General features: G+C 30.0%; 1 protein-coding gene across 1 annotated transcript in view; it reads right to left on the bottom strand.

Annotated features, from left to right (window-relative positions):
• The window catches only part of LOC111033119 (nephrin-like), a 160390-nt gene that overhangs the window by 10175 nt on the left and 134854 nt on the right, over window positions 1-15361 (bottom strand). Inside the window, 5 exon segments of the mRNA XM_022313716.1 lie at window positions 1982-2356; window positions 5799-6203; window positions 8913-9072; window positions 11042-11172; window positions 12062-12224. Of these exon segments, the coding sequence (XP_022169408.1) occupies window positions 1982-2356; window positions 5799-6203; window positions 8913-9072; window positions 11042-11172; window positions 12062-12224 (1234 nt within the window).

Below are 15361 nucleotides of genomic sequence, written 5' to 3'. Positions count from 1 at the left end.
ACTAGTTGAACATCGACGGAGGTATATAATATTAAAATACTTCAGGTGCAATTGTGCAGTTGTCTGCGAGTGTAGCTGTATAGTGTATACATATACCACTGAGGTGAAGGCCTCTACAGCGTTAACAACTATAATAATCGTTAACTCGGTACAACGGCCATAAAATAACAATATGTACAACTCCAGCGACGACACGCGCACGGTCAGTAAACGGACAGTTGGTTAAAAAATTTATTTTTATGACACATAAGGGCTTGGTAGTTAGTTTGTTAAAAGTATTAAAAACAAAATCAAGTCTAAAATTGCATTATTGGTCAACCAAAAGATTTTGCCCTATGTATATATTGCTCTATATCATAACCAAATAAAACCAAATACAAGTTTAAAACTGCAGTAAAATATAAAATATACAGAATTCGAAATATTCTTTTATTTAAAAATAAATTAGAATTGTTTTTAATTGTTCTAGCTTATACTCTTATAGTAATGTCTAAAGTTTCATAATTACATAATATTATTATGTAGTTGAGAACGACTTATATAAGATTCGTTTCCTTTACGATTATTATTTTCATCATTTGTACACCGTTTTTATTTATCTTGATAAATTAAAAACTTAGTTGTAAATATAGATATGGCGTATGCATTATATTATTATTATATATTTCGTCTTGGTTAGTATATTTTTCTTACTTCAGTATTAATAGGTTTATAAACAGGTTTATTTTGTTTTCCAACTATTTAGTGGAAATACCTTCAAAACTGCTCAGTGTAATTATAAACCAATCATTAAAATAAATAAAGAATTACGTAAAAATAATTTAATAATACGACTGACAGAAGAAAATTATTTTTTTAAAACAATTTAAAGATATTAGTTCCTATATCTAACATTTTAATAATATATATAGACATATATAGTGCGATCAGGGCGATATTTAATTTTATTAAACTGGAAAGTAACACAATATTATGTAAATAGATTAGGTAAATAATAAATTGTAAATGCATTCTGTTTATTTAAATATCGTTACATTTTTTTTTAAAGCAGTTACGCAACTCCCATTTGCATTACAATAGTTACCACAAAGTTTTCGTTGTAAACATTATAACCTAGTTTAAAGTCTCAGTGCTATAGATAACATGCATTCATAACCTATCAGTTATGTTAGGTTTATGCAAGAATAAAAATGTTTCAAGTCTTTTAGCTTAGAACAGTGATATATTTAGACTTATTATTTCCTTCAAAGTCTTAACGCCAACACGTTATCATTTAATCTCATTATTCTGAACCAGATAACTTATGATACACTATATAATATGGAAACGTATAAAACTATCAAATATTGATCGGACGGTTTTTTGTTTATGGACGTACAGACAATATAGCATAAAGATAAGTGGAGTGGCAAATGCCGATAATACTTGGCGAATTCATGCTCGGTGATATACTACTTTATGCTCTGTTCGTTGAAACAAGAGATTCCCAAACTTTTTTTTCACGTACTCCACTAGTACATGATTTACTAAGTCACGTACCACTAAAAATAGAACTATTCGACATTCAATACATTTATAACAATTATAATTTAGTTAAATTTAGGTAGATTTAATAGTATATTTCGAACACAAAACATAAAATAATAATAAATCTACTGCAAACATAATAAGTAAATATATTAGTTTTCCATAATATCACCCACACGGTCATTCTCGTACCTTATGTATGCTGCTAGTCTTTTAAATCAAATTTTAAATGATTGAAATTATAAAATCTATAACTAAATCGGATATAACATAGATAGAATACATTTTACGAAACGGTAATAGGTTATTAACGTCACGATGGCATAAAATAAATATACTCATCTCATAGACATCAATCGAACACTTGTCGGAAATTACTAATTTATTCCTCGACGTCAATATGATGTGAACGACTGACAATAATATATTATTATGTAAGTATCGTTGTACGTACCGGAAGTGGTCTGCTTGTCGGCCGAGTTGAGTGTGTAAGCGGTAAGCCACGTGCGGTCGCTGGTGCCGCGCGAGTTGTACGCTTACACGGCCAACCGGAGCCCGACGGACGGCGACAGCTGTCGGAGCGTGAAGTCCGGTCGGTCGGCCGTAAGGTTGGCCAACATGGGTGGCGCCGGTCCGTCTGCGGCCACCGCGGGCCCACCGTATCCGTCGTCCGGACCAGACGACCCTCCGTCGGCTCGGCCAGCCGAGTCGTACGCCTCCAGCGCGAAGCGTTGAGCGACGCCCCCGTCGAACCCTTGCGTGCACCACACGTGCACTGAGGATAGTGTCGGGTCACCGGAAGTGCAGTTGAAAGGCGGGTCAGGTCTCACTGCGATCCGGCAAATTGAAAGGAACAAAATTAACGATTGAGAATAGAAAAACCACCGTTCAACATTAACATATTAAATAATAATATTTAAGAGTCTTTATACCGTGGTCGTCCCCTCTCTTGACGAGCCTGCAATTTAGCCGGACGATTGCATTAATAGATATACTATTTGGAGTTCTAAACGGACAAAGGGTCTTTTATTAAAACGTGGATATCTTTTGGGGAGGTAGAAACTGATTGCGTACGAATTACTTTTTTGGGAACACGATTGCGTACATATACTTTTGCCCAACTACAAAATAACCCCTAAAATACATCACGATTGCTTACTAAATAGGGTCCAACATTGTCAATTTTTTTATTAGATATGTTCAATATTTAGTTATCACATAATATATTTGTTGGTCTGCAAATAAATTTATGTTTTCTCATTCAATATTCTGTAGCAAAAGACCATAATTAAACTAATATTTATTAAAAAAATAAATCAAATATGGTTAAGTATTTTTTACATGTAAACATATAAATATAGTTGGATGAACTTGTAATTAATTATAGTTTCAACTAAAAATTTCCTTGGAATTCAATCTTGTATATTGAAGATAAATATATTTTTGTAAATTTTACATTTATCATACATTTTAATTGAAGTTTTAAAATATAAATTAAGTTAATTTGATGTAACTAAACGAAATAACACCAATATAAATAACTATTTTAATCTCATGGCACCCTACTCAAACATTTAGAAAAATAGAAACAATGATCATCAGAATGAGAACCAGCTAAACCCGCTGAACACGGTTAAACATGGTTATCTAATGGTAAAAAAAGAGCCTACGATCTGTAATTCATGAGGAAACGGTCAAACACATCTCCAAAAACTGCCTTTCATACGAAGAAGCAAAACAAAAGTTAAATTTCGATTCACTCAAAATGTATGAAGCCAAGGCCCAAATATTATATCCAACGACCTAATGACATTATCAAAATTTGGAGGTGGGGGGCCACCGTTTCTTCAGCACCCCCAAATTCGAAGTAGGGACAGTTTGAAAACTGTTGAGGTACAAATGATTTTACTTGAAGGACAAACAGTTACAAACGAGATATAAACGGTTGGTATAGTTTTCGAATCTAAATTTGGAGGCTGGGGAACTGGGGCCATGGACCTCGTTTATAATAGAATCCTATTAAAACTTAAATAAAAAATAAATAAAGGCTTAATAGTGTAGCCATATTTGAAACCACCAATGTCCAGAACTTTTTTCATTGCAAGATCATTAAATTAAACATCAATCACCTGCAATACCTATATTACATACAATTTAATGTTTACTCATAGTTGCTAACGTACTGCGATGATTAAAATCTATTGCAACTATGCAAGTTGGTAAATATTGAACAAAATGCATATACTAGATAATATTCATAGGTACCTAACTGATATCTATCATAGTGAACACAGCAAAATAATATACTGTTTCCTTAATTTTTCACGTTGATCAAAGAGTACCTAGCGGACAGCACTTATCGTCATTAGTTGTTGTGTCAATATAAAAAAATATCACAAAATAGGTGTTGTGCCTAAAATGGTTATTTACAATTGGGCACGAAATGTATTTTTCTTAACCTATTTAAATTTTTTTTTTTTTTAAATATAACAGTGGGCCAATTATACAAGTATAGTTTATTATACTACTATTTTATAGCTCATAAAATACAAAATGTATTATACATTCCTATGACTAAATTTCCGAATGAAATATTGTTTTTATGATTTATTATTTTTCACATTGTTATAAGCTCGACATTTATAGGCAGTGAAGTGGCTCAAATCAACCAGACATATTATTATAATTATAATATATTTGGACGTTTAATAATTTATACAGAAATAAATGTTATACCACACATTCTGTAGTTTAATTTATGTTCGTTCGTTTTTCAGCCAACGGAATTACGTGAGTTATTGAAAAAATTAACTATGAATATACTTATTGTGTGTTATGTAGTAATAAAACATAGGTATGGGTACACAATAATATTATAACACACTTGATATTGGACTTGAAACGTTTACGAGCCTTAGTCATACATTAATTCTCTAGAATAATAATAATCGTTATGTAATTATTACGTCCGGTATTATTATTATTGCCTAGGGCATTATTAAACGTAAACCGCCAAGTGAAAAGAAATAAACGGGAAAAATTCGATGGCAATTATTGCAAAGTCGCTCGAAATCCCCTCTCCGAAATGCAGAGTATTTAAATGCACGTCGTATACTGAATACCTACGCCTAATCCTCGCACGTAAATGCAGCAAATGATTGCGGATTTCATTGTACCCAACGCGATGCAATTGCAGTAGTTATTGGTGGGAAACGCAATTGACCATTGCGTTTTAATGTTTTTTAATTCGTTTATCCTGTGCCAAGTGTAAATGTGTTACGCGAACGCGAATTCCGAGTCCTAATTTTCTATAAAATGCACGGCAAATAGAATATAACGCATCGATCGTACCAGATTTAATGATATGTGTATCAGTTATAGTTTGAATGTATATTACGTTTTAAGCCACAACTACTCGTATAATCATTACAGTTTCAATTTACGTATGCGGTATTAAAATAGACAAAGTACGTTGTAGTGAGCGATAAACTATTATATTATTATTATTGTTTGTTAATTATAAATTAACGACATTTCCAATTAAGTGTAGTCCATTAAAGCTATCTGTTATATATTAAAATCCAATGATAAAACTCTTAATTCGAGTTCACTGCCTTTATAAATATTCCAAATTATATTAATATTTTCACCTACCTACTAAAAAGTTTTATTTTTATTTATATTTGACATAAACAATCTATATTTTTCCATAACTAGCACAATAAGTTTATACTATGGTAAGAGTAATAAAATATCACATGAAAGGTATTATTAAAACATATCCAACCATAAGTGAATCTTGGCTAGTTGACTAATTATAAGTAATAGATAGAATTTGAAGTGCTTTAAGTTGGACCGTTAAATATAAGAGTGGTACTTTCTCAGAATAGGTACCACCGAAAAAAATCGATTCCGGGAAAATTAACGATGTGCAATATGTAAATTCTGAAAATTGCTCAGCAAATTTATCAAAAGCCCGGAGTCCATACCTCGAAGTGTTGAGGAGGAGGAGAAGAGGGAGAAAATCATCAAATTAGAAATTGAAATAATATTAAAGAGCAATTAGTTTTTTTTAAGAACACCTGGGACATTTTACTGAGTCAAAGTCTATTCAAATCCAGTTTTATCAGGCGTTTGAAGGTCTGCGAATAAAATATTTTTGAATTTGACTTTATCCCAGGAGACGTATCGAAAAGTGAATTTCATTATTGATACGCACATCACACTCATGGCGATTTATTTTGATAGCTATAATTATTATTAGTACTCACCGGCTGCGATCACGTGGAAAACGCAAGGCTCCATTTGCTGTCCGGCGGTGTTCGATGCTCGGCAAGTGACAGTTCCGTAATCGTTGTCTCCAACGTTGCCCCCATTTCCACTACCTCCAACGCCGCTGCTCATTCCCATGACTGAAGGACTATAAGTGAGCACCGACGAAAGTCTGCCACGCTTGCCGGATGACGAACTGCCACTTCCAGTTTCGCTTCCACCAGGGCGGGTGTGTTGGACCACCTCGTTGCTACCGATTTCAGATGCCACGCCGCCCGTCCGATTGAACGTCCACTTGAAAACGTCCGGTGCCGGATATGCATCTACCTCGCATACAATTTCCGTGTTCTCGTTCCGGGCCACTCCGTACGTCAGTTTCTGGTTGTGCCTGCACACCGGTTTGTCTGCGGACCACCCGAAAAGAACGCAATCGTTACACATGGTATTATTTTAATGTAAGAGTGTATAAGCCGAGAATCGAGGAGTTCATTTGCATTGCCTACTGCTCACTTCAATTCTTATGATTTTGAAAAAAATTTAAATGTTTATTCTTTGAAGCAAATGGTTGAAAAACATTTATTTGACTTTTTTTTGAGCGACAACCCGTAGATATTTTTTTTCAATATAATTTCTAACAATGTGACTGTTTAAGGTATATCAGTAATGGAGCAACTTATATTTTTATTCATTAAATTTAGTATTATGAATGTAAAAAACACAAAATATATAGTTGATTTAAATAGGTAATGAAGTACTTAAACTTAACATTTCGTGTGATACATTGTGCATCGGTGTACAACCAGGTTAGTAAAAGTTTACATCGTATGTGAATATAACACCGCAATGCACGTGCAATATTTATGTATGTGGAAAAGTTGCACTCAAAAAAATAACTACTTTTGGCCATTACAATAAAGTTCTAGGCCTCTATCAATATTCATTAAAATGACCTCTGACTAGAGGAGTTACATATTATTGTTATTAGTATTAATGGAAACTAACGAGAAACGTCTAAATTCAACACAAAATGTGGATTTTATACTGAAGTTCCGAAAAATACGTTTTTATTCGAAAATGATTATTTATTAAAATAATAATCAATTTTTATTTATAATTATAATTTATTATAACCATGTATTTTTTTAAAGTATGGTTATAGTTGTTAATACATTGAAAAATCTATGTTGTTAAAACTGTTTACACTTTACATTATCATCATTGAATACACTTAATAAAATAGTTTAAGTTTAATTCTGAAAACTTCTTTTGAGTTTTGACCTTAGTAAATTATTAAAACACCATAAACTAATTCTGTTTTGTAGGATCATTGTAAAATTTTATTTCTGCATCACAAAGTTAAGTTCATCATATACATATCGTATTTCTTAATAAAATAAACGTTATCAAGATTATTTATTATTATTACCACCTTTTGCATTAAGCTGTTATAATTCATAGCCATACACTACTTGTTTTAAATTAAATTTAAAGTGTTTTTTCTCAATGATTTAATCATTACGTTAATTATTAATCGAAACATAATACTTCACTTTTTTTTATCCTGATTTAGTGTTTCAAGCAGATTAAAATATTCACTTAAGATATTCATAAATTAATGTATTGGTGCAAAATTTAATTTTAATAAGCATCAAATTAGTTTAGCGAATATAAATGTATTATTATATTATTTATACTTATTTTACACAAATAATTCTATTAATATATTTCATGGAAAATGTATGTTGTGTTTTTGTTTATATTAGGTACACTTCAAATAATGATATTGTAATTTATATAATACTTAAAGCAATGTTTTGAAAATTAAAGTGAACTCTATAATATTTTAAATCTTTTAAAAACATTAAATTGAATGCAACCATAAGATAAAAGTACCTACACCAAATTGAAAACTAATTCCCAAAGGTTAAAGGAAAACAATTTATTATTATTTGATAATAGTGTATTAGGATTAATAATTCCAATATCGAGATTAGGAAATAAATGGTAAGTAAATTGGATTGTTCGAACCTTAAAATGTGCGAAATAAAAAATCACAATTACACTCATTGAGTATATTAAAAAAATATTTAACTTCATTATGAATGATAGAATTTATTATCCTGAAATAATAAGATATTGATTGTTGGACATACGTGTGGAATAAGCATATTATTATTAAATCTCATTATTACTGAAATGTACAAACATTGTTTGGAACCTAACCTAACCTATCATAAATTGAGTGTCAAAACTATAATAATAATATTGATAATATAAAATATCATAGAGTACCTATCCAATTATAATTTTTTTCTTAGACAGTCAATATATTGTAATCGTCCAACTTTAAACTTAACAAAACATCTTAAATTTAAAAGTTTCATAAGTTTTTTTACGCTTATACATACAACTGATGTTCTGTGGTGGACAGACTACATATTATGTATGTGCTGAGAATGCGTACAAAGTTTTATTAAAACACTTTTCCTCTATTGTTAAAACCACAGCGGATAAACTCGGTGTTTATCAGATTACACAAATGACAACTGTCTAACACGGGGCAGTCGGTAGGCAATTTCACTACGTTTCGTAATCAACTGAAACGTGTTGTCGAATGAGAGCCGTATGTGGCGTAACAATAGTTTCATTTTGACTTATTTTTAATCTACGTCTCATATTAAAAATAACGTGTTTAATAATAATTTAAAAGTCGTTATTTTTGAGTCGTGAGACTCATATAATCATTCGGGTGATTAGTATTGATTTTATTAAAGAAGCTAAAAATACATTAGTCGAACAATAGTGTTGTTATTCATTTTGTATACAGTCATACAGATCATGGTAGTTTTACATTTTTGTTTACAGTCGTCACATTATTGTTCAGAGTTTCAAAAATAGTTTAGCCAACTATCGATAAAATAACTAAAATTATACATTATTCTGGAAAGACGTGATAAAACGTATATTAATATGTTCTATCGTTATGTGATTCACGCTAGCAGCCTCACATATCGATCGCAATATTGCGGTTAGTCGTTTTCAACTAGCCACGGCTTTTTCTGTACATCGTATATAATACTATATGTGTAAATATTATCATAAATTGCCCTTACACATGACTGTTAGCCGAACGACGTTGCTCTCGCCGTCTCCCTCCACGTTGCTAGCCAAACACGAATAGTTCCCTGCTTGCTGTCTCTTGACGTTTTGAAGTGCCAGGTCCTTTTGATTCATAATCACGCCGCTTTTCACATTTCCCTGGACCACTTGACCCTGTGTCCGGTGAACAGAAAACAAACACGTGTAGGTATTCATTACTAAAACGCACTCATTACCCTGGGTTGTATACAAGGCATTATATTTTTCACGTGAAAAATGAATGAACTCAGCGATAGAAACTATACGGAATAATCAGAAAAACACACATATATGCTTGACATAACACTTGAATGGAACTGTTTTTTTAAAATTTTTTTTTTTACCCACGCAAAATATTTCGCCACGAGAACTTACCCTTCTCCGTGTTCTAATAATAACGCTAAAATAATCACGTGATTTTTAACATTAATTTTATATTTTTGCAGACATTTAATAATGGATCCTTGAATTTTGAACAATGTTAACTGTACTAAAAATAACTTACGTATGGTAAATAATAATGGTGACATGTAAATCGAGAATGTAAAGCTTTTTTTAAATATGGTACACAACAAAATATACTGAATAAATTAGTACATTTAACATCAATGATTCTGTCAAACAAAGTTTAACACCATAATATACCTATATATTATTATTTTATAAGTTTTTTATTATATAACCGACACAGGATTATTCACTTTCATATTAATACACTAATAGGGTATTGAAAACTTTGTTGTCCATAAATTAATTTCCGAGAATAATTAATTTGGAATACTGAAATCCAAAATAAACAATTAATACAAATAGGTTTGTCAAAACAATTTTTTTTTCAAAGTGTTGTTTAGTACTTTATGAATAATAACCAGCCGACCCGAGACTTAAAAAAATTAATTCCATTTCACGCTGTATTTTTATTCTTTATTAATATATTTTTTGAAAATTATAACGAAGATAAAATGGATATCAATTACTACTTTTGTGTTTAACCTACATTACGGGACGGATTTAAGTCTGTGGATGACATAGACGCACACCATAATAGATGGGATGTAATGGAAAATAAAAATAATGAATTGAAAATATAGTTATGAAAAGTAATTACCAAGATGTTTTGACGAAATAAAATGAGAAAAAAACCAACGTGTCTATTACACCGCAGCGTAAGTTCTAATATTTGTGTTATGGATGGGTAAAATATATTCAATCAAGAAGTTAGCGAGCAGCAGCATTACATGGCAGGTATATGAACATTGTTTATCTTTTCTTTCAAATTAGCAGCGCCGGAGGTTATATTAATCAGACAGATATTGGAAGAATGCTGTGAAGTATTTTAAAACCATCCGCCACAACAAGGGCCGCGTCGCCGTGGAAAATAATGTGCTCGAACCAATAGTTGATTTTTAAATTTTTTTTATAAATTGTTTGAAGTCTGTTCGCCGTGTCTGTGAGTGAGTGCGTGCGTTCGCGCGGGACGACGTCAATTTACGAGTGTCGTTTATGTATGCACAAAACTGAAAAGCGCTCAGTCACGTCCTACAACCACCTTAACTTGTTGATCCCGCGGACAAGAGGTTTCCATCACTAACTGCAGAACACACAAACGTACACTTTAGATGCAATCGCGCTGCGAGAGAGCTCGGCGGCGGTGTGGTAGAGGATTTTCTTAAGACGTTCCCTGAGAACTGCAATTATATTATATTACATGGGGATGCTCTCGCAAGTATCTTTTAACGGAGGTTATCATTTTATGTCTCTTCATTAACGCCACTGCTGTATTGTAAGTATAAAATGGGCCGTTCTGCATATATATCTTAGTCCCCTCTGTTTGGCGACCGCACAAAAGACGTCCGACGGAGTCGAGAGTTTTTTAAAATTTTTGTTTTTAATAGTTTACGGTTATTCTATTATATAGTTTACAGCTGCTTGTGATACGCGCCGATAAATGTATATGTATACACGACTTTGAATTTTAAATTTCAAACATTCAACTGAATATTTTCTCTGTTAGTAGTACTTGTATACACAATATTGTATTATGTTACACTTGCATTAGTTGAGCACCAAATATATTTATATGTGGATAGCGACAGCAACTTACGTTATGCTTCCAAATCACTTTGTAAGCGGGTGGGTTGGCATCGATCTTGCACTCGAAATATACATCATCTCCTTCTTCAATGTCTGCCGGATTCATGTTGATACCCAAGGCCAGTTTCAATATCGGAACGTCTGTAACAAATACGTAGCATGGAGTATTAAAAAAAAATAAAAAGTATTGTACGCATGATTCAACAAGAATCGTAGCTTCCGACAAAACACAATAATATAATTCAATATCGTATTTTTCTGATGCAGCCAGGAGTACAAGATGTAAGTTCAAAACTTAAAAATATACATAGTTAAAATGTTGAATAATGCTTTGTAAATTATTATTGTTTCATGTAATGCTAGCCTATCAACTCATGAAATGTAGAAATGTATTTCATTACGTAAAGTGTATTATTGTATAATTCAATAAATATGATAATTATAAATCAAAGGAAAATATAATATTGTGTAATACCTATGGTATATTTAAAATAACATTTATCTAATTTAATTTTATCTATTTATTACATTTTATGTTTGCTTAATTAAATTTAATAGGTATAATTGTTACATTTGTGTACACTCAATATATTGTACAAACACTACAAACATAGAATTTTTGATCTGACAACTGAAACATAATACATTGTAAAGTTTATTTCTCTCCATTAACTAAATAATCCGTATATAGTAAAAAAAAAACATTTCCGATAACATGTTAATATGTGTACATAAACTAATTATAAATAACTGTTAATATGATCTACCATTTATATTTTATTGTATATGCTTGACATTTGCATGGATATAAAATTATAATACAAATAAATTGATAAAAAATCATTTACGTTATGCTATTATATTAGTCAGGGTTATTTTTATTTCATTGTTTACCAAATAACTACTCGTTAATTAATATTGTATTTTTAGTTTGTTCGTTTATCTTATAATTTTGATGAAAGATTTTTATAGATAAAAGAAACAAAGAACAATATTCTTTTGCATTAGTCATGTAAACTAAATTACTTACAATGCACATCAATTGTCCACAGGTCTTCCACTTTACCACCAACCATCTCTTCCAACTGTTGTACGTTTTGGTTTTCGGCTCGGCATACCAATGATTTACCATTATCTGATTTTGTTGGTTGGAAAGTCAAAGTGGACGATGTTACGTTGCCATCTGGTGATACCTGTTTGATAAAAATAAATAAGCTTAATACTAGTATACGTTTTCGATAAAGTTAGTTAAAAAGCAAAGTTATTTTCTGTTTCTTAATATTCTTCGATATCCAATTATTAAAGTGTAAAGCTTACATTTTGCTCATAAATAATGCCATTTCAAATTAAGGAATGTATTGCAAACTTAAGGATTTAAACTTAAAGGTTTTAATAAGACAATTACTTACAATATAGAATATTAATAAAGTTTTTTAATAGGAAGTTTATTTAGTAAAATATATAACACAATTAATATTGGAAATTATCATAAATATAATATATATTAATATGGCCATTAAATATTATAAGTCAAATTAAAAATAATTTTTAGGACTATAATTATATTTTTTCATTCAAAGTAAAGTTAGTTTAAATTTATAAATTTATCACATTCCGAATTTCAAGTTCATATAATGAAACTTAAATAAATCACATTTCACTCAAATAAAAATAATATTTCTAATTTCTGCTGATTATATATGATTGAAAGTTAATCCTAGAATGTTTAAACACACGCACACACCCACCGACTATGTCAACATTTTATGATTTAGGATAGGTTTAAGATTTCCTTCGTTACTCGAAATACTATTTCCGAAATATCAAATACTTAAACTTTACGTATTTGAACAGGAAAATACATACAGACTTAAATTAACCGATACGGTTTTTGTGTACAGGAAATACAATAATATAGCTTTGTTGCATCTAGGTATACACTTAGGTATGTTTAAGTTCAGAAATACCAGCCAACATTTCCCGGCGCTAGTTGCGGAGAGACAACTTAATGATAATATTGATTTTACAGCTATATATGTTTATTTTGTTTTTTATATCTGTTCTAACTTTAGGAAGCAGCTAAAATGCTTAAATATTCAACTGGAAATTTTTACGCAAAACCAAAATTCGACAAAATTGAATTTCTTATTTTGTTGTAACTCAAAAATAAAATAAGCACAAAATTAAACATGCGTAAAATATTTATGTTAGCATCATCTGTACACAATATGGTATCATTTTCAAAATATCTTGATATTTTACATTTTTTATTTAGTTTTTAATTTATTTTATTAATGTATATAAAATATTTTGCATTCTGTAACACGTAATAAAAGATTCTTCATATGTTTTTATTAAAGATATTTAAAAATATTCAATGAATGTAGATTTTGAGTGCCGTGTTTTAAAAAATATTTGAAGTTAAAATGTTGACAAAATTCATCAAAATTACGAAAATTTGCAATTATTTTATTGTAAAAAAATTGATTAAATATTCAACTCGTATAGCTAAGTCTTGACATAATTATGAGGTTCCTCGTGAGTTGTTTATTTACTACTGTTTGAAATGTAAAGGGAGAGTAGAAGTTTAATATTACAGAATATGTGATTACAATTCGAATGGTTACCTACTTTCTTCCTTATTTGTATATAAGATGAACAGAATATTTTAGAAAAACTTTAACTATAAATGGATAAATTATAGTCACTGTTGTTAGAGATGACAATATCAGACTTGATTCAGTAGTCAACACTTGATGTTTAGATCAAATCATAAAATTAAGTCAACGAAATAAAATAAATATATTTGAAGTATAAGTACCTATCAATTATCGTGTAAATTAGCAAATATGGAGAAGTATACTAACAACAATTTCTTCAGTATTATCACAACTGAGGTTGACAAGGATTGAGATAAGTTTAAGATAGTTAATACAATGTTACCGGTAAATGTGTACAGAAAAATATCACTTGATTATATGCCTACAGTCCCCACTCGGGGCCAATCATTCCAGAAAAATAAATAATTGTTTTGATAATATTTTTCAAATCAACCATATAATGTTTACTTTTTAAACTATTATCTAGGATTTGAATTCTCCTTCTTTTAGGTACCTATACTTACTCACTTGAAATGTATAACTTTGAAAAATGCGGTAATTTATGTTTAAGGAGATATAAAAAGAGAGATTTAATAATATAAAAAGATTTTTACGTACCTACAACGTAAAACGTTGTCACAATAACTGTATATTTATGAATGGACGAACTTTTTATGTAAATACTAAAAACTATATTTGTTTTACCTTAGTCGATAATATTTTGTCGTCAAAGGAAAAGTCACGATGGTAGTTTGTTATGATCAGATTTTTAAAAATATTTGTGTGTCAGTACAAAGTTTAAAATCCAATCCAAAGATAAAATTAAATAGTATCTGCTCCATCGTGATCATAAATATAAATCGAGTTTATTTTTATATTTTTAAATTTACAACCTATTCAAAATAAACGAATTATTATGATATATTAAAAAACTTTTTGAACAGTTTATACAAAAAACCCAAACTTCAATAATTTTTCGGTAAATAATTTTTTCGACAAATAATTAAAATTAGTACCTACCATAAGTTTAACAAAATGTGAAATTCATGATAAATTACACTGGTATTATTATTAACTATAAAAATATTTAACACTCAGCGGTTAATAAAAAATATTTACTATAAAAACTGATTGCAAAATATAATTCAACAAATCGTATAGTTTGATCATTTGATGTGATATTTTTGATTAGTTCATACCTATTTTATTATTTTTGAAATTCTTCAATGCAATGCAGTTAGTGCATGCATAGGTATAACTGTATATTTACGATCTACCTATAACACATATTATAATAGTCTATACGTATAATATGTATTGCAGACATTTAAATGAGCGTGTCCTTAAATTCGGGTGAATGTAATAATTAATCCGATTGTTGTGATTCGTTATTACAACTAAAGTTTTCAACAGCCATGTATGGTGCAGTTGAATTAATTCAATTAGTCCAAGTAATTTATTTTAAGCTATTAAATCTATTCTAATCTTTTTATCGAGTTTCATATTAATATTAAAACTATTGATATTTTGTTTTAATATTTTAGTAAGCTGGGTGTAGATTTTATCACTTTAGATTAGACAAAACAAATTTTTGCAAAAAAAAAAAATATTATTGACTCTGCCATTGAAAATCGAAAATGAAATATTATTTTTTGGTTTGGTTAAGACGAATGTATAAGAAAAGAAAATGGTAATACTTTGCATAGAACGTTATCGTGCACTTTTTGGTT

Source organism: Myzus persicae, unplaced genomic scaffold (genome assembly GCF_001856785.1).
Source record: "Myzus persicae strain clone G006 unplaced genomic scaffold, MPER_G0061.0, whole genome shotgun sequence".
Classification (NCBI taxonomy): Eukaryota; Metazoa; Arthropoda; class Insecta; order Hemiptera; family Aphididae; genus Myzus; species Myzus persicae.
This window is presented reverse-complemented; position numbering and strand designations above follow the sequence as displayed.